This window comes from Anolis sagrei, chromosome 6 (genome assembly GCF_037176765.1).
Source record: "Anolis sagrei isolate rAnoSag1 chromosome 6, rAnoSag1.mat, whole genome shotgun sequence".
NCBI lineage: Eukaryota > Metazoa > Chordata > Lepidosauria > Squamata > Dactyloidae > Anolis > Anolis sagrei.
Genome location: NC_090026.1, coordinates 60,263,494 through 60,290,267, shown reverse-complemented (window position 1 = coordinate 60,290,267; position 26,774 = coordinate 60,263,494). Strand labels below are relative to the sequence as shown.

At 40.5% G+C, this 26,774-nt stretch overlaps 2 protein-coding genes across 7 annotated transcripts in view; one reads left to right on the top strand and one right to left on the bottom strand.

Annotated features, from left to right (window-relative positions):
* TRIP13 (thyroid hormone receptor interactor 13) overlaps window positions 1–3,095 on the bottom strand; it is a 38,761-nt gene extending 35,666 nt beyond the window's left edge. Inside the window, exon 1 of the mRNA XM_060781480.2 lies at window positions 2,997–3,095. The gene's annotated coding sequence lies outside the window, so the exon portion shown is untranslated. The remainder of the gene's footprint in view (window positions 1–2,996) is intronic.
* An 11-nt stretch (window positions 3,096–3,106) lies between these two features.
* The window catches only part of BRD9 (bromodomain containing 9), a 43,729-nt gene continuing 20,061 nt past the window's right edge, over window positions 3,107–26,774 (top strand). Inside the window, exons 1-7 of one of the 6 annotated variants that reach the window (XM_060781475.2) lie at window positions 3,107–3,263; window positions 10,462–10,661; window positions 13,647–13,779; window positions 14,345–14,405; window positions 17,670–17,814; window positions 18,667–18,777; window positions 23,046–23,221. In XM_060781475.2, coding sequence (XP_060637458.1) covers window positions 3,152–3,263; window positions 10,462–10,661; window positions 13,647–13,779; window positions 14,345–14,405; window positions 17,670–17,814; window positions 18,667–18,777; window positions 23,046–23,221 — 938 coding nt within the window. In that variant the 5' untranslated portion in view covers window positions 3,107–3,151. Of the gene's footprint in view, window positions 3,264–10,440; window positions 10,662–13,646; window positions 13,780–14,344; window positions 14,406–17,669; window positions 17,815–18,666; window positions 18,778–23,045; window positions 23,222–26,774 lie in introns of all 6 variants that reach the window. The other 5 variants (XM_060781478.2, XM_060781474.2, XM_060781477.2 and 2 more) reach the window with 5 other exon arrangements.

The following is a 26,774-nucleotide window of genomic DNA, read 5'->3' as shown; positions in this document are numbered from 1 at the left end:
AAGTAGCAATCAGCGAGGGACAATAATCTCAAATAAACAGCTATGGGGAATGTGTTTACACTAATGACCAGAGCATGGGAAATAAACAAGATGAACTGGAACTCCTAGCCCAACAAAACAGTTAAGATGTATTAGGCATAACTGAAACCTAGTGGGACAAGTCCTATGATTGGAATGTAGCAATGGAGAGGTATAATCTGTTTCAGAGAAACAGACCAAACTGGAGAGGGAGTGGAGTAGCATTAAATGTCAAAAATATTTACACACACACACACACACACACCCTTTTTTTTTTTTTGTCGTGTCAGGAGCTACTTGAGAAACTGCAAGTTTCTTCTGGTGTGAGAGAATTGGCCGTTTGCAAGAACGTTGCCCAGGGGATGCCCAGATGATTTTATGTTTTTATCATCCTTGTGGGAGGCTTCTCTCATGTCCCTGTATTAGGAGCTGAAGCTGATAGAGGGAGCTCATCCGCCTCTCCCCGGATTCGAACCTGCGACCTGTCGGTCTTGAGTTCTGCCGGCACTGGGGTTTAATCCACTGCGCCACCGGGGGCTCTATTTACACCCCTGAAGAGATGCAAGATTTCAATCCTGGAAACCAGGTTGAAAACATTTGGATAAGAATTCAAGAACAAGGACTAAAATGTAGTTGTGGAAGTCTAGTAAATGTGGGCTAAGCAATACTACTACTATTAAGCGGATCTGTAATTGGTTAAGCAACCAAACCCTAAGGGTGCTCATCAATGGTTCCTCTTCATCCTGGAAAAAAGTGACTAGTGGAGTATTACAGAGTTTGGTCCTGGGCCCAGTGCTGTTCAACATCTTTACTAATGACTTGGATGAAAGTTTAGAAGGCGTGCTTATCAAGTTTGCAGATGACTCCAAATTGGGAGGGACAGCTAATACTCCAGAGGACAGGATTCAAAATGACCTTAAATGATTAAAGAGCTGGGTCAAAACTAACAATGAATTTCAACAAGGACAAATGTAAGATACTACACTTAGGCAGGAAAAAAATGAAATAAAAATGAAATGCAAAGATACAGAATGAGTATCATGGATACGCATGGCTCGACAACAGTCCATGTGAAAGAGATCTTGGAGTCCTTGTGGACAACAAATTAAACATGAGTCAACAGTGTGATGCCGCAGATTAAAAAGCCAATGGGATTTTGGGCTGCATCGAAAGGAGTCTAGTCTCTAAATTGAGGTAAGTCATGGTGCCTTTGTATTCTACTTTGATTAGGCCTCACCTGGAATACTGTGTCCAGTTCTGGGCAACACATTTGAAAAGAGATATTGATAAGCTGAAAAGTGTCCAGAGTAGGGCGACTAAAATGATCAAGGGTCTGGAGACCATGCCCTGGAGATTAGGGGCCCTTCCAAACAACCATATAACATATGAGGAGCGCCTTAAAGGTACTGGCCACAGTGGTCCACGCTCTTGTTATATCCCAAATAGATTACTGCAACGCACTCTACGTGGGATTGCCTTTGAAGACTGTTCGGAAACTTCAATTAGTCCAACAGGCAGCGGCTAGATTACTTACCAAAGCATCATACAGGAAGCATACCACCCCTGTTATGTCAGCTCTACTGGCTGCTGATCCAGTTCCAAGCACAAAGTGCTGGTTTTGACCTACAAAACCCTATACGGATCCGGCCCAGCGTACCTGTCCGAACATATCTCCTTCTACGTCCCACCTCGGAGTTTAAGATCCTCTGGGGAGGCCCTGCTCTCGGCCCCACCTTTATCACAAGTGAGACTGGTGGGGACGAGGGACAGGGCCTTCTCGGTGGTGATCCCTCGCCTGTGGAATTCACTCCCCGGGGAAATTAGGTCATCAACATCCCTCCTCTCTTTCAGAAGTAAGTTAAAAACCTGGATATGGGACCAGGCCTTTGGGTAAGCTGGCAGATTGATAAAGGACAATGATAACCAGAGTAGGAAAGGATTATGATAATGCTGGATGGACTATGACAGTGACACACAACAAGGTCTCCTGGGTTGTTTCCCTTGTTTCGCAATGTCTTCATCAGGTGTTATGATGTTGTAATTCACTAAATAAGAAACACAGCAACATATAGCCACCTATAAGAATGTAAGTAGTCATGCATGTACAATGACAACCTTTTCAAAACTATGTCAATTTGGGGATTGTAGTATATCTATTATTTGTATGTTGCTGTGTTTCTTATTTAGTGAATTACAACATCATAACACCTGATGAAGACATTGCGAAACAAGGGAAACAACCCAGGAGACCTTGTTGTGTGTCACTGTCATTGATGTTGTTTATGGAAGAAGATCTTTCGACAACATAGAAAGTGTTATTTTGTGCCACTGTGCCGGATATTGTTTAACTGTTGTTTTGGAAGCTCTAAGCTCATTGTGTTGACGAAATATTGATAAACCATGTGTCATTGTTTTTGATGTTGTTTATGAAAGAAGATCTTTCGATAATATAGGAAGTGTTATTTTGTGTCACTGTGCCTGACATTATGTAATTGTGATTTTGGAAGCTCTAGTTTTACTGTTAACAAAGTATTGAAAAATTATCTTCCAATTATAAACAGTCTTTAATTAATCGTGTGAATGTTCTCGTGTTACATTCAATGTAGAAATTTTTAGAATATAGAAATTGTGATTGGCAATCTACAGTTTTTGTAATAATAAGATTTTGTGCTTTTTCTGCATGGAAGGTGGTTGGACTAATGGCCCATGGGATGTCTTTCAACTTTATGATTCTATGACATGAAATGTTTGGAAAGCTCTGAATCAGCTAACTAATCTGAGTTCTGTGTAAATAACTACCCAATGCAGACATGGGTTTCAGTGATGGTCCTCTGTGAAATCAGTATCTCCACGCTGGGAAAGGACATGATTCTGGCCACACCCCACCAGGCAGAGTTCTCTGAGAATCTTGTGTAGGAAAGGAAAAGATGTTCCCACCTCAAATGATGTGTGAAGGAGAAAAAGAGGCCCAGACTCACCCGAAGGTTATGGCTCTCCGTTAGGAATCAAATCTCCCGCGCTTCCCGGCTCAGGGAAGGCAGACCCGGAAGCGTTCGGCGTCGCTCGCGCTGCTTCCGGGGGCGGGGCTGCGTGTGGGCGGGGCTTGGGAGCGGCCTGCAGAGCCCTCGGCGCCATGGGCAAGAAGCACAAGAAGCACAAGGCGGAGAAGACGGAGTGGCGCTCCACGGCCGCCCCCACCATCAGCTCCGGCGGCGGCGCCTCCTCCTCCGGCGGGCCTTACGACGGTGGGTGGGGAATCCGGAGAGAACCCTCCCTCGGCGGCCCGCCAGCTCTTTGGGCCTCCGCTTCCCAGAATTCCCGCCCATTGAACAACCTGGATAGGACTTCTGGGAGTTGGAGGCCCAGACAGCCGGACAGTCCAAGGGGGAGGCTGCCTGCGCCAGGGGATAATCTGGGAGCGCCCTCCCTTTCCCTTCTTTCTCGGCAGTTTTTCAAAATTGCTCCAGATTTACTTTTTTCATCCAATTTTAGATAAAGGATATTCCATCTGAACATGAGGAAGAACTTCCTGACTGTGAGAGCCGTTCAGCAGTGGAACTCCCTGCCTCGGAGTGTGGTGGATGCTCCTTCTTTGGAGGCTTTTAAACAGAGGCTGTATGGCCATCTGTCAGGGGTGTTTTGAATGCAATTTTCCTGCTGATTGGCAGGGGGTTGGACTGAATGGCCCTTATTTATTATTTATTTATTTATTATATGCACTTATTGACCGCCATTCTCAGCCCTTACGGGCGACTCATGGCGGTGTACAGTACACATAAAAAGACAGTTACAGAGGCCAGTATCAACAACATATGACTATACAACAAATACAAACTACATAAAAATCCGCTTCGTCTCTTAGTAGAATCATAGCCAGTCTCATTTTCCTTATACCATTCCAGTTCTCATTACCGTAATGTTGTTGCTTAGCACTTAATTAAATGCCCTCTCGAACAGCCAGGTCTTAAGGCTTTTTCGAAAGGACATGAGGGAGGGCGCCTGTCTGATGTGTGCCGGGAGAGTGTTCCACAGCCGGGGGGCCACCACCGAGAAGGCCCTCTCCCTCGTCCCCGCCAGAAGTGCCTGTGAGGCAGGCGGGATCGAGAGAAGGGCCTCCCCAGACGATCTCAAGGTCCTCGTGGGCTCGTAGGCCAAGATGCGGTCAGAAAGGTATTTTGGGCCGGAACCGTTTAGGGCTTTGTAGGCCAAGACCAGCACCTTGAATTGGGTCCGGTAGCAAATCGGCAGCCAGTGAAGCTGGGACAACAAGGGCGTTGTGTGCTCCCTGCCACCTGCTCCTGTTAGTAACATGGCTGCCGCACGCTGGACCAGCTGAAGCTTCCGGGCCGTCTTCAAGGGCAGCCCCACGTAGAGAGCGTTGCAGTAATCCAGGCGGGATGTGACAAGAGCGTGTACCACCGTGGCCAAGTCAGACTTCCCGAGATACGGGCGCAGCTGGCGCACGAGCCTAAGCTGTGCAAATGCTCCCCTGGTCACCGCTGAAACCTGGGGATCCAGGCTCAACGATGAGTCCAGGGTCACACCCAAGCTGCGAACCTGCGCCTTCAAGGGGAGTGCGACCCCGTCCAGCACAGGCTGTAACCCTATATCCCGTTCGGCCTTGCGACTGACCAGGAGTACCTCTGTCTTGTCTGGATTTAGTTTCAGTTTGTTCGCCCTCATCCAGACCGTTACAGCGGCCAGGCACCGGTTCAGGACCTCGACAGCCTCCTTAGTAGCAGGTGGGAAGGAGTGACAGAGTTGGACATCATCTGCGTACATGAATTCATTTAGAGTGGAGTTGCACTGGATGGCCCTATAAATGAATTCATTTAGAGTGGCCAGGTATTCTTGGACAGCTTGTTTCCCAATTTGGGGTTGGATTTCCCCTAATCCCTCATCCAATCCAACTTGCTGAGGTTGAAGGTGACTTTCTTTTTGTGAGACGACTTGAGACAAAGAAGGCATTAAGTAGTTCTGCCTTTTCCCTATCCCCTGTCAGCATTGCCCCATCTTCTCCTCGCAGAAGCCCCATTGCCTCCTTGTTTTTCTTTTTTCTACTGATATAAGCAAAGAAGTCTTTTTTTATTGTTTTTAATGTCCCTGGCAAGCCTGAGCTCATTTTGTGCTTTAGCCTTGAGAAACTTTTCCCTACAGGAGTTGGTTATTTGTTTCAATTCTTCTTTGGTGATTTCTCCCCTTTTCCACTTCTTGTTCCTTGTCTCTTTTGAGTCTTAGTCCAGTTACAGGGAGGAGGGAGCAAGCTTGTTTTCTGCTGCCCTGGAAACTAGGATGCGGAACAATGGCTTCAAACTACAAGACAAGTGATTCCATCTGAACATGAGAAAGAACTTCCTGACTGTGAGAGCCGTTCAGCAGTGGAACTCTCTGCCGCGGAGTGTGTTGGAGGCTCCTTCTTTGGAGGCTTTTAAACAGAGGCTGGATGGCCATCTGTCAGGGGTGCTTTGAATGCAATATTCCTGCTTCTTAGCAGAATGGGGTTGGACTGGGTGGCCCATGAGGTCTCTTCCAACTCTATGATTCTATGAATATCAAGGCAGAAAATCCGACAATATCTGCTTTGTAGTGGGTTATCCGAGTCTGCCATATATCCCAGTTCAATGCAGATGATGTTGGAAATTATGCAACTGTGTGGAAGGGACCTAGGACTTGGAGCAATGGGTTCAAATTACAGGAAAGATGATTCCACGTGAACATGAGGAAGAACTTCCTGACCATGAGAGATGTTCAACAGTGGAACTCTCTGCCTCCAGGGTGTGGTGGAGGCTCCTTTGGAGGCTTTTAAACAGAGGCTGGATGGCCATCTGTCAGGGGTGCTTTGAATGCAATATTCCTGCTTCTTAGCAGAATGGGGTTGGACTGGGTGGCCCATGAGGTCTCTTCCAACTCTTTGATTCTATGAATATCAAGGCAGAAAATCCGACAATATCTGCTTTGTAGTGGATTATCCGAGTCTGTCATATATCCCAGTTCGATGCAGATGATGTTGGAAATTATGCAGCTGTGTGGAAGAGACCTAGGACTTGGAGCAATGGGTTCAAATTAAAGGAAAGATGATTCCACGTGAACATGAGGAAGAACTTCCTGACCATGAGAGATGTTCAACAGTGGAACTCTCCGTCTCCAGGGTGTGGCGGAGGCTCCTTCTTTGGACGCTTTTAAGCAGAGGCTGGATGGCCATCTGTCAGGGGTGCTTTGAATGCAATATTCCTGCTTCTTGGCAGGGGGTTGGACTGGATGGCCCATGAGGTCTCTTCCAACTCTATGATTCTAAGTGCAGTCAGAGTAATTGAAGCATTGCTTTAAAATCAACCAGTCTACAAATAGGATTGTTATTGCCAAAGGCTTTCATGGCCGGAATCACTGGGTTGTTGTACGTTTTTCCTGGCTATATGGCCATATAATGCCTCTAGAACAGTGTGTCTCAACCTGGGGGGCGGGACCCCTGGAGGGGTCACCGAAGACCACCAGAAGCACATATTTCTGATGGTCATGGAGGTTCTTTGTGGGAAGTTTGGCCCAATTCTATGGTTGGTAGGGTTCAGAATGCTCTTTGATTGTAGGTGAACTATAAATCTCAGCAACTATAACTGACAAGTGTCTATTTTTCCTAAACTCCACCAGTGTTCACATTTGGGCATATTGAGTATTTGTGCCAAGTTTGGTCCCGATCCATCATTGTTTGAGTCCACAGTGCTGTCTGGATGTAGGTGAACTACAACTCCAAAACTCAAGGTCAATGCCCACCAAACCCTTCCAGTATTTTCTGTTGGTCATGGGAGTTTTGTGTGCCAGGTTTGGTTCAATTCCATCGTTGGTGGAGTTCAGAATGTTCTTTGATTGTAGGTGAACTATAAATCCCAGCAACTGCAACTCCCAAATGACAAAATCATAATTTTTTGAGAGATTGTCACTCCTTGTGTTGTGAGACGTTTTGTTGCCAAATTTGGTGTGGTTTCATTCATTGGTTCTTTTGTTTTTAAGGTACTCATTATGCACATAGCATATATATATAGAGAGAGAGAGAGAGAGATTGTTTCTAGCACCCACTTTTTGCTTGATATTCAGGCAGTGCTTCTTGTAGGTAAGAGCACGGTCCAGAGTGACTCTCAGGTATTTGGGTGTGCTGCAATGCTCCAGTGGGATTCCTTCCTTCCCAGGTAATAATCCTCAGAGCTCGGGATGCTTGTCTGTTCTTAAGGTGAAAAGCACATGTCTGTGTTTTAGATGGGTTGGGGATCAGCTGGTTTTCCCTGTAATAGGCAGTAAGGGCACCTAGAGCTTCGGAAAGCTTCTGTTCTACCATCTCAAAGCTCCCTGCTTGAGCAGTAATGGCACGATCATCAGCATAGATGAAGCTCTCTGTCCCTTCTGTCATTGGCTAGTCATTTGTGTAAATGTTGAACATTGATGGAGCAAATCATAATGATAAGAACAATCAAGAAATTCATTAAAACAAAACATTAAATAAACTGTTGTTAAAATACACCAATTAAAATCCAGGTCCGGGTCAATTCATTGTCACTTGGAAATTGCTTATGTCTTCTTCATACAAGCCGCTGTTCAATGGTCAAATGCAAGATCCCACAGCCAATCTTGAGTTTCCTTCTAAAGACAGGAGGGAGGTGGCCAGTCTGATGTCTTTGGAGAGGGAATTCCACAGATAGGGAGCCACTGTCGAGAAGGCCCTGTCTCTCATCTCCACCAATTGCATTTGCGACGGCGGTGGGATTGAGAGCAGGGTCTCTACAGATGATCTTACACTTTGTGATGATTTGTAGTAGGAGATACGTTCGGACATGTAGTTTATTTATGATGTGTTTATTTATATCCCACTTTTTCTCTCCACACGGAGACTGGGGCCCCTTCCACACAGCTGAATAAAATCCCACATTTTCTGCTTTGAACCGGAATATATGGCAGCGTGGACTTAGATAAAAGTAACTTCAAAGCAGTTATTGTGGGGTTTTCTGCCTTGAAATTCTGAGTTATATGGCTTTGTGGAAGGGCTTTGAGTCCACACTGCCATATATTCCAGTTCAAATCAGATAATGTGGGATTTTATTCAGCTGTGTGGAAGGGGCCTCAAAGCGGCTCACATCTAAAAACATTACAATACAGCATTAAAATGTACTTATACGAAAGCAGTCTTAAACAACAGTGGGTTTAATAATCTCAATTAGGCCATAAAATGAAATGTGTAGCATTCGCATGGGGGACAAGTTCAGTACTTACTTTGAAAGTAATTGTTACACTCCAAAAACATTGTTTTTGTGGCTGCCACAAACTGTGTGGAATTTGTTGAAACTCAATGAGATATTTGAAAACTCACAAAATGTGCTTCAGGATGTCCCGCAAAAACAAAGCTTTGATTCTATTATTCTAATTATGTCTAAGTAAAAAATGGCTGGCTCTGGAGGGAGGCATCTTTGTCATATGTTTAATATCAGCTTGAAATTCTCAGACATGGACTGAACACTAACACTGGCTTTTTTAACCTCTTGGGTGCCATCTGATAAAAAGCATAGTTTCTTCCCCAAAAATGCACCTTCACACATAACTGTGTGCACAATTTATTTGATTCTGTTGGAAATTTATATCCTTACACAAACTAGTCAGATGGTTTACAACAGTGGGAAAATGTAGAAAATGTAGAAAAATAAGTGAAGGAGGATTGGAGGAAGACTTTTAATGTTGTGCTGTACCAGCATGCCTTCAGTAAACAATGCAATTTGTGAACACAAACACAGAAAAGTAGGAAATAAATAAGCCTGCTTTACCAGCTCATCTTATTGTGTTAAAAAAGTACAGATCTATACGTTAAGCCACCAAAATGAAAAAACATTAAAAGTGGAGGAAATGAAAGAAACAAAACTCATTCAAGAAGGTGCTTCAAGTGATTGTTTTTCTTTGCTTACTTGACCTGGTTGTTTCATTTCACATATTGTGTATTGTTTATTTTAAATAAAATGTCTGTGGAAGCGTATTGACTAATTTCTTGGTGCAGGAACTGATCCCTGTGCGTTCTATGTTATGTTCTGTGCTATTCTAATAATATGTTATAATATAATATATTGTATATACATATAATATTTATAATATTGTAATGTAATGCAATATAATACTAGTAATTGTTTTTAAATGCATAATGATTTTGTATTCTGTATATCTAAACTGTTGTAAACCGCTCTGAGTCGCCTAAGGGCTGAGAAGAGCGGCATACAAATAAAGTAAATAAATAAATAAATATATGCCTCTGTTAAAGGCATAAAATGCAGGAATATATTGATTGGTTACTTCATGTAGACCTGTACTTAGTTTCTAGACCAATAGAATTACCCTGATGGTAGGTTTTTGAGGGTTTTTTGGGACCAGTCTCTACACCTCGAGAATTTCTGTAGAACAAGCGCAGTGTTTTTCTGCAAGACTAGTTCTTCTATAAGCTTAATAAATGTCCTTTTAATGGTGTTTACCACCAGTTTAATTAGAATAAACATGATGTTGACTGATATTAATTTGCTGAATTTCATTGGATTCCTTTTTTAAAGGTGGAATCATAGGTATAGAGATTTTTTTTGACATATCAGGAGTGACTTGAGAAACTGCAAGTCGCTTCTGTTGTGAGAGAATGGGCCGTCTGCAAGGACGTTGCCCAGGAGACGCCCGAATGTTTTGATGTTTTATCATCCATGTGGGAGGCTTCTCTCATGTCCCCGCATAGGAGCTGGAGCTGATAGAGGGAGCTCATCCGCACTGTCTCTGGATTCGAACCTGCAACCTGCCGGCACAGGGGTTTAACCCATAGAGATACCTATGTGTATCACTGTAATTCCACATTTGTATTACTACATCAAGTTCCCGTTTGCATTCTTTAAAAACTCTTGGGTAGATGAGTAATAATAATAATGATGATAATAATAATAATAATAAACTTTATATACCGCTCTATCTCCCTGAGGGGAATCAGAGTGGTTCCCAGGTAACATCACGAAACATACAAAGTAAAAGACAACATAACTATAAGAGTAACAAAACAAAATATAAGCATAAAAATTGTCGCCATAACACACACATATATTAAAAGTAATCCTACCTGTTCAAGGCAATTTAAAAATTTAAAAGGCCAGGCCAAGATTTGTGCAAGCCCAAAAATTCTAGGGGGCCCGGGTAGATATCATTTGCACTTTAAGATATGTTCATTTTTAGGTTGTTGGTATGGCCAAGAACTACATTTTTGCCACCCTTCTTTGTCTCACTTTTTTTTTACTTATTTCTGAAAGGATCAACCTGAGCACAAATATTGTTTTATACTTTTATGCAACAAAGAGAGGTATACATAATTCCTTTGCCTTCAATAGAGTGTGTGCTATATGTGCTTTTATACTGTTTGCTTCTGATTAGATTATGTCGATAAACCCTTAGAGAAGCCATTGAAGCTGGTGTTGAAAGTTGGCGGTAGTGAAGTGACAGAGCTTTCCGGATCCGGACATGATTCCAGTTATTATGATGACCGATCAGACCATGAACGAGAGCGCCACAAGGAGAAAAAGAAGAAGAAGAAGAAGAAATATGACAAAGAGAAAGATAAGCATTTGGATGAGGAGGAGAGGCGAAAGAGAAAGGTAAACAGTCATGTCACAGTGGCTTAGCTTATTTGAAGTCGTCTGTCAAATCTTTAGAAAGTTATTTTATGAGACTTATTTGACTTGTATTAATATTTCAAAAAGTGCATTTTGCGTGGCTATTCCCAAACTTGTTTCAACTTCCATATATCTTACAAACAACCTGAAATGGAAGCAATTGCATATCATAATACCGTATTTCCTTGCTTCTGACACACCATGGATTTTGGAAAAAAAATGATTCTAAGATGCACCCTGTTTTTAGAAATATTTATATAGTGGGAAGGGTGCATCACATAATACAAGAAATACAGTATCTTAAGAGCTCAGAATATAGATTAAAGATGGTCTGTAGTCTTTCATGATCAGTTTAAGTCTTTTTGGACAAATTAAATAGGCATTTCTAATTAATCAAAAGACAAATTGTATCTTAAAAAATGGGAATTACTGCTTTTTTCTTTGGAACTCCTTGCCTGGAGAGATCAGGAAAGCCCCTTCACTAGAAATGTTCAAAAAGAACCTTAAAACCTGGCTCTTCCACTGCGCCTTTGGTGAGTAGGTGCACACCATGACATTTTGCACCCTTCAACGTTCTTTTTGCTACTGGAGCTCGCGCTCTTTAAATGGGAAGTTTAGTCTCACAACTCTATGTGTTTTTTTGAGTTCCCTGTAAATGTCCTGTAAATGTCCTATTTTTATCTCATTACAGGATTAATTGTTTTATCCTGTATATGTGGCCCGCCCATTGTTATTGTGATTGTGTTTAGAATGTTATTTTATTACTGCCTTCTTTTTTTAAATATATTTTGATGATATTGTTGTGTTTTTGTTTATGCTTTGATTTTATTGCTGTAATATGTAATCTGAGCTTGGCCCCATGTAAGCCGCTCAGAGTCCCCACTGGGGAGATGGTGGCGGGGTATAAATAAAATTTATTATTATTATTATTTCTTCAAGTCTATTTAGTAATGGGAAGTTTTAAACATTTTGTATAAATGTGATTAAGATTTCCTAAACAGAGAAGTATTTATTTATTTGATGCACTTATTAACCGCCATTCTCAGCCCATAAGGGCGACTCAGTCCAATATGTATTCTGTATATTAGTAGAGCTGCTCTGTGGCATGATTTCAATTTTCTTAGACATCTTGACAGCTGTTCCATTATCTGGACAGTAGCGCCACTATCTTCCTGTGGTCAATTCCATCATGTAAAAGTGTACATTCTTCTGCCACTTGCTTGGCCTTTATGGAAAATATTTTTGCTAAATGGTGGAACTGATAACTGGTGAGATTGAAACATAGTTATTGGGGTTCTGCCCTTATAATAAATGTATTTTCCTCAGGAAAGTTACTTGTTATTTTTGTGGGTCTGCAAGACAACTCTTACCCTATTATAGTGTTTGGGACTGTGTGTTAATTTTTTATTTGTTAGGGTTTTTTATAAGATTCATTTTGAGGAGGTTTGCCCTTGCCTTAGGCCGAGAGCATGTATTTTGTCCATAGCTATTCAGTGATTTTCCACAGCTGACCTTAGTTTCAAAACTGGTCTCCCAAAGTCCTAATCCAACACCCAAATTACTACAACAAACTGGAATGAGCAGTAGATTATGCACATTTATTTCAAATGTTATAATCTGTAACAGCCTCCAAAACCCATAGTTCCCTAGACAGTATGCAGCAAAGTGCCATTTCCTATTTTTTAAATAAAAATTTAAATTCAACGCCAATCTGGTGTTTGAGCGGGATGGGAGTCGGGGAGGGGGGGGGGCTAAGGGTTGGCACAGGTGAAGGCCAGACCTGTAGCTGAGGGAGGGGGTTAGGGGGTTCAAACCCCCCCTCCCCCCGAAATTTTTCAGGTTAAAAAAAACCTGGTTTACCAAATCCCCATGCTAAGTCTATGAGAAGTAAAAAAATTAAGTCCCTCCAGAACTGCAAGCACTATCTCAAGCAAATATTGACAATTTATTCACACTGTCATTACTTGCAGCAATAGCTGATGTAGTGAAGCAACCAAGTTGGGGGGGGGGGGGTTGAATGCTCTCATTAAGGAGGCCAGACTTGGTGGAGGTGGTTGACAGGAGCTGCAGGCTATTGAAGGCTGCTCTGCCCCCTGCTGTGCTCTTTGCTTCAGCATGAGCTAGGAGGCAGGTTACAACCCCCTCACCGAAATTTTCAACCCCCCCCCCCCCAAATATTTTCTGGCTACGGCCCTGGGGAAGGCCATGGGGGGCATTTGATGCTTGGGGGGAGAGGGTTTCACACATGGGTGTGTGGGAGGCACAGGAGAGCCTTCCACACTCATGTGTGTCTGAAAGATGCTTCTCTTCGTGGAAGGGCACAGTGACCAGCCATGTCCTCCTACAAAGAGGAGGCTTGACACACAGCTGTGTGATGCTCTCGGGAGAGCCCTGCACAGCCGTGTGTGTCTGCAAGACACTCCTCTTTGTGGGACAACATGGAAGCCTATCATGTCCTACCTCAAAGAGGTTTGACACATGGAAAGGCTGGGGGCCAGCCTGGGGCTGGAGACAAGGGGCCATGTGCGGCCCGCAGGTCTGGGTTTGCCCATGCCTGCTCTATACCAACAACAGTGAAGACTAGTTTGCCTTATGAACTACAAAACATGTTGGAGGTTCACATTTGGTCTCCTCTTTTCTTTGAATGTTTTTGAAACTCAGCCTGAAAGGGGGAATAATTGAAATGCATGCAACTCAGTAGTCATGCAGTAGCCATATTTGTGCCCTATTATTGAAAAAGTTACAAAATGCAATTGAAACTGTATGCGGTAAATGGGGAATATATGTTTATGATATGTCTTCTCTGATTCATATGTGTACTTTGACTTACTTTTTTTCTCTTTTTCTATTTGGAGTTTACATCTCCTATTGACAAATATTCCTCAGTGTTTTATGTCACTACAATTCGTAATAATTTAAATGAAACTTTCTGAACTGCATTTTCACATTTTTGCTTTTTAATGTCAGGAGGAGAAGAAACGGAAAAGGGAGAAGGAGCAATGCGACACTGAAGGTGAACTGGATGACTTTGATCCTGGAAAGAAAGTAGAGGTTGAACCACCCTTGGACCGTCCTGTCAGGGCCTGTAGAACTCAGCCTGGTGAGTAGTCAAGATTATTTGAGTATACAAGGTCAGTCAGTAGTGTATTTGATATCCAGTACCAGAAATATTTTTGAATTCTTCATGTGTTTCATGGTCCCCGTTGTTTCTTCAGGAGACCACTACTTCAGATAGACATTGCTTGAGTGTGTGCACGCACCTTCATTTTATCTGTTGGTTTATGGTGTCCCCATCTATTTTAAAGGGTTTTCTCGGGCAATAAATGCTCAGAGATAATTTTGCCATTTCCTTCCTCTGAAATATAGCCTACAGCATCTGATCAGTTGTCTCAAAAGAACTGACCTTATTTATCTTTCAAGATCAGACAGTATCTGGTACTTTAATGCAATTAGATCCCACATATTGACTTTAACACATATTAATCTTATATTAGTTTTAATGTCTTCCTTTCATTTTCATAAGGGCCAACTGTAAAAAAATGTGTTATATTCCTATTTGCAAAAAAACATGAACAATTATGACTGAATGCTTTATAGTTTTTCAGTTTTGTTATGTAAATGACAGGCAATGAAGTGATCATCTGCCTTTTTTATGTTGTGTATAGCAGAAAATGAAAGTACACCTATCCAACAATTATTGGAACATTTCCTTCGTCAGTTACAAAGGTAAGTCTAAACATACTTTTTTTCTCATTTTCTATTTGGAGTTTACATCTCCTATTGACAAATAGGAGGGCACCTACAAGAATGTTTTAAAAAGTTGAAAGTACAGTTTAAGAATTTAATGTTATAGCATTCTAAATTGTTGAACATTTTTAGAGTTATATCTGCAGAAAACGATGCTGATTTTAGTAACCTATCTGTGAATATAAGCAGTGGTGTATATGTATGCTTTTGGCTCACATTGTACTCAGTGTGTCATATTCAGTATTCAGAATTTGATGAATGTCACACCTATATATCTGAAGAACTTGAATTAAATCATTAATTGATACTTATTCTCTTGTATTTCTGCTTTAACCTAGCAATTAAATATAATTACTTGCTGATGCACCAAATATTGGAATGAAGCCTGGAACTGCCAGTATTAATTTTGGACATTAATTGCCAATTACTACTCTGAAATATACAAATTGTTTTGGGTACCCAAAAGCATCAATTTTGCATTGCTACATGTGAAAAATGACCCTAAGCCTGAACAAAATGTTGAACAATTTGAGAGAGCGGGCCTTCTCAGTGACTGCCCCTCAACTCTGGAACTCCTTGCTGAGGGTAGTCATAATGGCCTCCTCCCTGTTGTCCATTTTTTGGCAGACTAAAACCTTATTCAGATAGGCTTTTAAGATCTAGTCAAGGGGTGGTTTGGTTTTTAGCTCTGAATATGTTTTTATGGATTTTAACTGAATTTGATGTTTAATTATGTTTTAATGTTCGTATATTTGTAGATTTTTAAATTGTATTGATATGTTTTTAATATAAACTGCTTTGAGTTTCTTGTAGAGAGTAAAAGTGAGATATAATAATAATCTATATAAATAAAAATGCAATGTTCGTTTGTGAGATTAACATAACTCAAAAACCACTGGACGAATTGACACCAAATTTGGACACAATACACCTATCAGGCCAATGAGTGGCTATCACTCATAAAAATACTGCAGAAGGGACTTCAAAAGCCAAAACAAAAAGATGGTACAGTGCATGCACAAAAACATGCAAACAAAACACACAATAACATATCCACACTCTCTTCCGAACTACAGCTCCCGGCATCCCCTAGACCAGGCCCTTTAGGAGAGAAGGATAATCCAAATGCACTACTTCCAAGATGCAAGCTTTCTTCTCCTTGGATCTCTTTGAGAGCATCCCAATTCCTGCATATTTCCAATTTCCTATTTCTGCAACTCCCAGCAATCCTCTAGATAGATTACATAGAGGAAGGTAGGTCGGTAGATCGATCAGGAGGACTGCTGGGAGTTGCAGTCCAAGAATAAGTAGAGAAGGAAGAACAGGAAGAAAGAAAAAAGGGATTGAAGGATAGAAAGAGGGAGGGAAGATTGGCCACAGCAATGCGTAGCAGGTACAGATGATGATGATGATGTTTTTTATTAATTTTGAAAGTAGAAGGAGCAAAATGATAGCAAATAGCTTGTGTTCCCATCTTTTATACATTGAAGTTTAATAAACAAGGATCCCTGACTTAGACTGATTTGGAAATGTGGCAGTTGTTTCTTAACCAGATTTATTTACTACGTCAAGATCTAATATCAGTTCTTCCCAATTCTCTGTCAGTTAATGTTCTTTAATTGATATGTACAGCTTTATAATAATTAAAATGGCAGGCTTAACCCAGAACATGGGGCCTGGATCAGCTCCATAATGGGCAGACACAAATAATTTGGAGGATTATTTTCCTCCAAATAATGCAGGAAAAGGTCACCTTGACGCAGCCTTGCCCCATGTTAACCAAAGTTCCAGAATGGGAAAGTGCTGACTGCAATTGTCTTCATTGCTATCCCATTTGGGGGGTGGGGACTAGGGCAACCCAGGGACATTGAGTGGCACATACCATCCCCTCTCATCCTCACTGTGATGGTGTTCTCTGGCTGTGACATGGGATTCTTTTCAGACAGTGTGGCGGGAAAATTGGGAAAGGGATGGGGGAGAGAAGAAGATGATTCCTCCTCTCCATCCTCACCCCAACCAACCTCCCTGCAAGTGATGGTCAACAGATAGGACCCATGTTGCATCCAGAGATCTTTGCAACATGGGGGATAGCAGTCTTGTGACACCAAACCACATTTGGTTCTGCTGGGCATTCAGGACCCCTGCCTCTAGAGCAGTTGAGGGCATGCCTATTTGACCCATTCCGAGGTTGATCCACTGTACACCACTCCTGATCTGCCCCAGTATAATAGGTCAGTGTAGATCCATCATAGGAGTACTTTTCCCAGCTTTGATTTGTATGGAAACTATAGCCATTCTTCATTGAGTACAGCTTTGCCAAAGTGATCCAACAATTGATCCATCTCCAGACCTGACTGTTGTAATATGGTATGTGTGGGACAATCTTGAGCCAGGAACTATAGTTAATATAGAATTCAGTGTCAAAGTATTGAGCAGAGTGATGTGATTTCAGTGCTTCTTCTGCCACCCACTTGGTTATAGGTCTTGTTCTTAATACTTGAAAAAATTAGGATCAGGATACTTCAGCTTTATCTTTTATGGGCCTACCTGGTCAATGCAATCATTATGAAGAGTTGCTGTAACTCTGTTTCCTTTGTGTGTTCAGGATCATTTGGATTTCAGAATTAGTGTCACAGTATTTGTGGAATTTTATTTATTTATTTACTTACTTACTTTGCTTGTATACCGCAGTTTCTCAGCCCGTAGGCGACTCAACGCGGTTCACAACAAGAGCAAAAAGTCAATCATAACAACATACAATTTAAAAACCATTAACAGCATAGTATACAAAGTAATTTTATCCCTATTAATATCAAAAAAGCAACTACACTGTTGTGTTTTAGATGTTTGCTTAAGATTTCCATATTTAGACAGGCCATTCTGAAAGTGTGACTATAACTATGTTTTAATATTTTAATGCTGCTTTTTATATTTTTCTATGGAGTAGTAAATAAGGTTTAAATGTAATACAATATAATACTAGTAATAATAATACAACATTATAATTATAATTATATATTTACATTGCATGTAATATTACAAATAATATTACAATATAATGGTATAGTGCAATGTAGTAATATATAACACTAATATTTTACTATACTAATAATATAATATATTGTATGAAAATATATCTTGTAAGCCGCTCTGAGTCCCCTTCGGGGTGAGAAGGGTGGCATATAAATGCCGTAAATAAATAAATAGTAGTAATAATGATAATAAATGTTTTCTCATTTTTAGGAAAGATCCTCATGGATTTTTTGCTTTTCCGGTCACGGACGCCATTGCTCCTGGATATTCCATGATAATAAAACATCCTATGGATTTTGGCACGATGAAGGATAAAATTGCAGCCAATGAGTATAAATCAGTAACAGAATTCAAGGTGAATGAACAGAGATTTAGTAACTATTTAGAAGTCCATAAGTCAATGGCTCACTTATATATTCAACATGATGGCATTGGCTATGAAACTGCCTCTTTCTGTATTCTGTAGAACTAAGGAATAATCCTGTTGCCCAGCCTAAGCATTTAGATTATTTAATATGTCACAATGTCTTGTTTTTATATTGTATCAGTGATGAAATGAGTTCAGTTTACATTCTCTAGAAATGCTATAGTGCTGTATACATGATTTCTGATATGACATATTGTGGTCCATTTCGTACATATTGGTAGCAGTATGAGGTAATAATGATGTAATGCATTATTTGAATACACTTTCAGGAGAAATAATATCATGTCTGTCAAAAATTAGCATGTAGCATGCTAGTTTTCAGCATGCATTCAGAAGTGGATTAGCTGAGAGACAGATTTACAACTTTTCTCTATTTACTAACCACGAAGACTAAACCTTTTAAAACAGGATAACCTGCAATTTCCTTAAGTTAAACTACAAATCATTTGAAGGTCTGAAATCAGGACATAATCATTTGAATTAGGTTTTTTCTAGCTTCCATCTTGTGGTTTAGGTGACATAGTGGGACAAAAATCTTCCCAAGTCATCTAAGAAATTATTGCTCCATGAAGTCATGCCGGCTACATGACCTTGGAGGCATCTACAGACAATACTGGCTTTTCGGCTTAGAAGTGGAGATGAACACTACCCCCCAGAGTCAGAAACAACTACATTTAAAGTCAAGGGGAAACCTTTACCTTTATATATCATTTTAACACATGATTGAATTTGTTGTGGCATGAATTTGAAACATGAATGTTTATTGTTTATGTTTTCCAGGCAGATTTTAAATTGATGTGTGACAACGCAATGACATACAACAGACCAGATACGGTGTACTACAAGTTGGCCAAAAAGATCCTCCATACAGGGTTTAAGATGATGAGCAAAGTAAGGCAACTATGCAAGAGAACATGATGAGAAGTAAATGTACTTTAGACTATTGTGAAGCATTATTTCATCCATCTGTCTTTAGTTATTATAGTATTCATTACAGCGGACATATTCAAGGGCATTTATATCCTGTACTTCAGAAAGGAATTCATTTCAGGGAGAAATAGATCCTCATATAATTGCATATAGATTTATGCAATTAAAGCACAATTGCAAAATATTTTGTCTTTGTGCAGTGTCAACATCTATTGGTGAGGTTAGAACATAGAAACTGTATTTATTTATTGTGTCAGGGGCAACCAGACCATTGTATTACATTTCTAATAGAACAAAACAAACAAACAGGTTAAAAAAAACACAAAGTTTGTGAACTTGGTAGTTGATTAAATGTCCTTTGGCCAGTATCTGGCCACTTGTAGTGCCTCTGGTGTTGCCACAAGAAGGTCCTCCATCGTGCATGTAGCAGGGCTCAGTTGCATTGCAGCAGATGGTCAGTGGTTTGCTCTTCTCCACACTCTCGTGTTGTGGACTCCACTTTGTAGCCTCATTTCTTAAGATTAGCTCTGCATCTCGTGGTGCCAGAGTGCAGTCTGTTCAGCACCTTCCAAGTCACCCAGTCTTCTGTGTGCCCAGGGGGGAGTCTCTCATTTGGTATCAGCCATTGGTTAATGTTCTGGGTTTGAGCCTGCCACTTTTGGACTCTCGCTTGCTGAGGTGTTCCAGCGAGTGTCTCTGTAGATCTAAGAAAACTATTTCTTGATTTAAGTCGTTGACGTGCTGGCTGAAACCCAAACAAGGGATGTGCTGGAGATGTCACTGCCTTGGTCCTTTCACTATTGGCTGCTACTTCCCGGCGGATGTCGGGTGGTGCAATATCGGCTAGACAGTGTAATTTCTCCAGTGGTGTAGAGCGCAGACACCCCGTGATAATGCGGCATGTTTCATTAAGAACCACATCCACTGTTTTAGTGTGGTGAGATGTGTTCCACACTGGGCATACAAACAATATAGAGGTAATAACAGTAGAGCTTAATAACATCACCATCACCTCTGTGTACAAGACCCCAAATGAAGATTTCTGTTTCCCCTCCCCCGAGAACTTTGATAGGCACCAAAGGGCGGTAGTAATTGGTGACTTTAGGAGCCATAGCCATGTATGGGGCTATGCTCAAGAGGATAAAAATGGAGAGGCTGTCCTCTCCTGGTATGAACTGCACAAACTATCACTCACCCATGATAGTAAGCTCCCACCATCCTACAACAGCTGGAGATGGCACTGAGGTTATAACCCAGGCCTCTTATTTGTGAGCGACAGCATTGTACAGCAAAGCACTAAATCAGTGGGACCACCAATACCAAACACACAGCACCGACCTATAGTATGCCAACTGTTCCCAACTATAAGGCCTCAGGAAGTTCGATTTAAATGAAAATTCAACTTCAGAAAGGCAAATTGGACTAAATTCTCAGACATGTTAGATGACATGATCATATCCGTCGCGCCAATCCCTGAGGATGACAAGCACTTCATCAAAAATAGAAACGGTAGAATATGATGTATTAAAATCATTCTCCAGCATATACTCCATAATCTGATTGAGTCTGAATTGATGTTTTCATATGTGCATGTGTTTTTTAAATTGTATTTTATATTGTGTTTACTTTTATGTTTGTTTTTAGGTACTGTGTGCCGTTTGTAAGCCGCACCAAGTCCCTTCAGGGAGATGGTGGCGGGATATAAGAATAAAGTTGTTGTTATTATTTTACTAACACAAAAACATAGTATATGAGATTATTATTATTATAGATCCTTTGACATTCTCTACATTCTTTCAAATACATATGTGAAATTCCTAGTGCTCTTAAGTTTTTTTTTTTAAGTTGCCAAAATTGACAGAAAATGTTTCCTCTCAGGGCAGTTAATCTTTATCAGAAAAAGGAACCTTCCCATTCTCTGAGTAAAGTAGTAAAAGGCAAGAGCTTAGTCTGTCCGAAAGGAACCTAAAATAAATGCTGAACCACCAACCCTGCTACTTTCTCCACTGCAATGTCACTTCTTGCCTTTTGGAATGCCTCAATGGGGAAATGGTGGTGGCAGCAAGGTGTGACTGGCCCCTGAATTGGCACAGACCCTTTCCCCTTTCTGTGGCATGACGCTTATTTGTGTATCGCATCAAAATCCATGATTTTGGCCCCCAAACCTGCCCTCAATTAATACATGAAGTTGATTTATACATGAGTATATATGGTAAGATCTGGAATACCCCAGAAGCTGAATTGTGTGCTGGGCATTACAGCACACAATCCTGCACAATGATGTCGTTCAGATAGCCCTTTTTATATTTCATTCTTTTTTGGCATTTTCACTGTAAAATATTCTCCCTTTGAGATCAGTAACCTTACCTGGAAGCTGGTTCAACACTAGGTATATAATGCAGTTTGAACTGCTTTGAGCTGCATTATATGGTTCTACGCTGACTATATAATGTGGTTTAATGCAATCAATGCAGTGTAGAACCAGCCAGAAATATAATGAAAATTTAAACTTTGAATTGGGAAACTTTTCCCTATTATTATTTAACTTTCTTAACTGATTTTATAAATGAATATGTGTAAATGGTTATATTTAAAGTAAATTCTGAAACTGCATTTCTTCAATTGTACTGCCACTACCAACAAAAATGCATAACACACCTGCCATTCTAAGATGCACACTATTTTTAGACATCTATATAAATAAAAATGTAATGTTCGTTTGTGGGATTAACATAACTCAAAAACCACTGGGAAAAATTGACACCAAATTTGGACACAATACGCCTATCAGGCTAACGAGTGACCACCACTCAGAAAAATTGATTTTGTCATTTGGGAGTTGTAGTTGCTGGGATTTATAGTTCACCTCCAATCAAAGAGCATTCTGAACTCCACCAATGATGGAATTGAACCAAACGTGGCACACAAAACTCCCATGACCAACAGAAAACACTAGAAGGGTTTGGTGGGCATTGACCTTGAGTTTGGGAGTTGTAGTTCACCTACATCCAGAGAGCACTGTGGACTCAAACAATGATGGATCTGGACAAAACTTGGCGTGAATATTCCATATACCCAAATATGCACACAAATGGAGTTTGGGGGAAATACACCTTGACATTTGGGAGTTGTAGTTACTGGGATTTATAGTTCACCTACAATCAAAGAGCATTCTGAACTCCACCAATGACAGAATTGGGCAAACTTCCCACACAGAACCCCCATGACTAACAGAAAATACTTAAGGTCATCCAGTCCAACTCCCTTCACCAGGGCAAGAAAATGTAATCAGAGCCCTTCTGACAAAGAGCCATCCAGTTATAAATGTAGATAGATAGATATGATTCACACACACACACAGATATAGTATCATAGATTTGAAAGGGATCCCTAAAGAAGGACTATGATATGTTGCATATTTCAGAGTAGGCAAACCAGACACTCTCCACATCAACACTGACAACGAAACAACATGAAATACTGTTTACCCACAAGCATCAAGAAATTACATATATTAGAAACCAACATTTTCTCATTACTTTATTTTCCAGATCACCAGACTGGGCCACAGCAACGCGTGGCAGGGGATGGCTAGTGCTTATATAAGAAAAAAAGTGTGTCTTAGAATTGAAGAAATATGGTATATGTATTTGTTGTCATCACTTTATAAAGAGTGATGTATAGAAACAATTTTACCTTCGCTTTCAAAAATGGTATGCTCAAATGTTTTGTGCGTTTATGTAATATAATATAAGACTCCTCATAATTCTTCTTTGAGCAGAACACAATCCCTCTGTTCCTCAGCATCTCACCTAACATTTTATTTAAAAAGGCAAAAGAAATTATAATGAAAATAATAACATAAAAAGGGAACAATTCAGGTAGAAGATGGATTACAGGATCATTGTTTAATACTATGAAACTATAAAAGCATTTTTAAAAACAGAGCGGATTTATATAATGATCTGTTGCTGTATATGGCGAATGTGAAGACTGTGGTAAGTTCCACTTTCAGGTAGGTGTCTCTTTGTATGTCTAGGTTTTCTTTCCTAGGTAGGATGCAGGTATTCTGGTGTCATGCTGCCATGACTGAATCATGTTACATCATCATGAAGATGTAGCTCTTAGGCGAAAAGCCATGGCCATTCCCATCCCATCCCATCATCATAGCACCTTGGCTATGAGGGAAAGGTGTAAAGTCCCTGCTGCTCTGTCCTTTCTAATTCTAGGAACGGCTGTTAGCTTTGAAGCGCAGCATGTCGTTTATGCAGGACATGGATTTTTCTCAGCAGGCAGCTCTTTTGGGTGACGAAGATCCAGCTGTTGAGGAACCTGTGCCTGAAGTTGTTCCTGTGAATGTTGAAACAACCAAGAAATCCAAAAAGCCAAGTAAAGAAGTTATTAGGTAAAATTAGATTAAATACTTTGCTCTATTATTATTATTATTATTATTATTATTATTATTATTATTTCAGTTACTTCTACCCCGCCCTTCTCACCCCCGAGGGGGGACTCAGGGCGGCTTACAAAAGAAGGCACAATTCGATGCCTATGTCAAATATACATACATACATAAAAGCAATTAAACAGTTAACAGGTTAAAAACATCAGTACATAACACAGTAGTAAACAATCTCATGCTCAGTGTTCAGAGTTCCATAAATCCATTCCGTTCCGTCAATTCCTGCCCATCATCAAGGTCTTTTCTTTAGCTGCCAGAATGTCCAAAAGCCTGGTCCCACATCCAGGTCTTCAATTTTTTTCTGAATGAAAAAAGGGAAGTCGCTGATCTAATCTTCCCGGGGAGTGAGTTCCACAGGTGAGCGGCCACCACCAAGAAGACCCTGCTCCTCATCCCCGCCAGCCTCACTTGTGATAGAGGCAGGGTGGAGAGCAGGGCCTCCCCAGAAGATCTTCAACTCCGAGGTGGGACGTAGAGGGAGATCCGTTCGGACAGATACACTGGGCTGGAACCTTTAACTTCTTCTCAACTTTAGGAACTAGTTAAAGCAGGAATCCTCAAACTTTTAAGCACAGTCCCTCAGACTGTTGGAGGACAATGAAAAGAAACAAGAACAAATCCCTGTGCACACTGCACATACCTTATTTGTAGTGCAAAAACATGAAAGAACAATACAGTATTTAAAATAAACAATTTTAACCAACAGAAACTTACCAGTATATCAATGGGAAGTGTGAGCCTCCTATTAGCTGATGAGATAGTCAAGTTAATTAGGATCATTGTTGTTGTTGTTGTGTGCCTTCAAGTTGTTTCAAAGTTTGAGGCAAAGCGGGGGCAAGTAAATTACCTTGGAAGGTTTGGGGACTCTTGATTTAGAGCATTGTTGTTGTTGTTTTTCAGAGAATCCATGCAGCATACACTTACTTGCTAAGGAACCTTTATAACTTGAAGCAGAATTCCTTTGTATTCCAGAATGTTTGGAGCATCTTCTAAGGAGTACAGGCAGTTTAAGTGGATGTTAGATAGGCACGCTGTTCAGTAGGAATGAGCCCAAAGTACAAGTTGAAAAATATTCAGCGTCACTACTGTTTTAACAAAATACTCAGTAATGCTGCTATTTGAAACAAAAGTTCATAGATTTCAATATAGAATATCATTTTAAAGAAATTATTCAGATTTGACTTGTTTTGTTTATGATCATGTCTTTTCCCCCCAATTTTTAACTATGAAGCAAAAATTACATGTTTTGATTTCTTTTTTCTTTGTAAGGCTACAGTACTCATGGAATGAGGCTGTAATGCTGTACAGTTCATGTGTCAAACCTAAGGCCCACGGACTGAATCCAGCCCGCCATGTCATTTTATGTGGCACTCCAGGTGCTCTTGTATTCCTCATCATTAAACATAATGGCCAGAGCTGATGGGAGTTATTTGATAAGGGTCGCAGTGGTTTCAGTAAGTGAGTGAAGGTACTGCAAGTCCCATCATCCATGGTCCGCCCTCCTCCAAACTGCAGCAGGATGTAGAGTGGGTCATGGGGGCTCTGTGTTCCAAGTTTGGTCTTGATCAGTCAATGGACGAGAGTCGCAGTGGTTTCAGTAACCGAGTTACGGCACTGTAAGTCCAATCATCCATGGTCCATCCTCCTTCAAACTGCAGCATGATATAAAGTGGGTCATGGGGGCTCTGTGTGCCAAGTTTTGTCTTGATCAGTCATTGGATGAGGGTCGCAGTGGTTTCAGTAAGTGAGTGAAGGTACTGCAAGTCCCATCATCCATGGTCCATCCTCCTTCAAACTCCAGCAGGATGTAGAGTGGGTCATGGGGGCTCTGTGTGCCAAGTTTGGTCTTGATCAGTCATTGGATGAGGGTCGCAGTGGTTTCAGTAAGTGAATGAAGGTATTGCAAGTCCCATCATCCATGGTCCACCCTCCTCCAAACTACAGCAGGATGTAGAGTGGGTCGTACAATAACATCTAAAAGGCTGAAATTTGTTCTGTGTAGTAAGGATTGTGGATTTGAATTTAGATACAAGGCTTCTATAAATGTCTGGCTTTAAGATGTCATTTAACCTTTCCCCAACCTCAGAGCCTCAAGTGTTGTTGGCTTGCAATTCCCATTATCCCATCTGCATGACAGGCAATTAAAAATTATATGTGCTGCCATCTGATAACACCTGGAGACCCAAACTGGGAAAAAACTAAAGAGTACCAACCACTATGTAAAAAATAATAATAGTCTGTATCCATTAATTCAATAGTCCTTTGAAAGCAACCATAAGTCAAATGTGGCTCTCGATGAAAATGGGTACCCTTAATATTCCTGCTTTGCTTCTGATTGAACATTCATAAAATTGCACTGTAAGGGCTATTTCCTAATTAGGCACTTCACTATACACCATTCATCAAAGTTATTTCTACTTTAAGAGAGAGAGAGAGAGAGAGAAATCATAATGAGCTAATATCAGTGATATCCCACTGGTTTGCAAAAGGGACCGTATTCTGTAATTTGAAACCTAGGGTGCCGAACTTCTGATGTTATAGAGGTCAGAATGCCACCACTCTGACATCCCCTTCCATGAATTGGGTGCAACTGAAAAGTGAAATTTACACAGATTTATAAAAGCCTGAGAAAGGAAAAAAAGGTATTTTGTGCCTAAAATCAATCAAATTGGCCTCTTGACAAACCTCTCTATGTAAAGTGTTCCGCAGTTTAGAAGCTTACACTGATTCACTCCACTTGTGAGTAGTCACCTGTTGAAATTCAGTATGTGGACATATTCTGGAGTGAAAGGCTTTATGCATTAAAATAATCACTTTGCATTTTTAACTTGTAATTCTTTAAAGTGATTTTATACTTTTAAACATTTAATAGTTTAATGTTATGGTTTTAAAATGTGTTTTTATGTTATTGTAGTTTTTTAATCTGTTTTGTTTTTAGCTTGATGAAGTACCTTGTTTCCATGCTTGGGAGTAAGATGGCATATACATTGTATAAATAAATCAAAGGAACAGCATAACTAAAGATATGCCTTTCATTTTCTTAATTTCTTATACTCCGAGGAACACATTGGACTGATTGGATCTTTGCCTGATCCAGTAAAGTCATTATGAAGATGGACAATGAAAATCACTACATACATATGCTGCATGAATCTATATAAATAAAAATGTAATGTTCGTTTGTGGGATTAACAGAACTCAGAAACCACTGGACGAACTGACACCAAATTTGGACACAAGACATCTATGAGGGGTATTTTTTAAGTAAGGTCTGTTGGAACATAAGTACACAACGAAAGTTTATTTCAAAAAAGTAAATTTATTTTCAGAAAGTACACACTTCAGTCTATTTTTCGACATAGTTGCCAAGTTTGTTCAAACACTTATCATACCTCTGAACCAATTTTAAAATACCCTCTTCATAAATCCTCACTTCAACTGAAGCCACCAAATTGTCTGTAATCAAAGAAGGGCGACCAGAGCGGTCCTCATCATG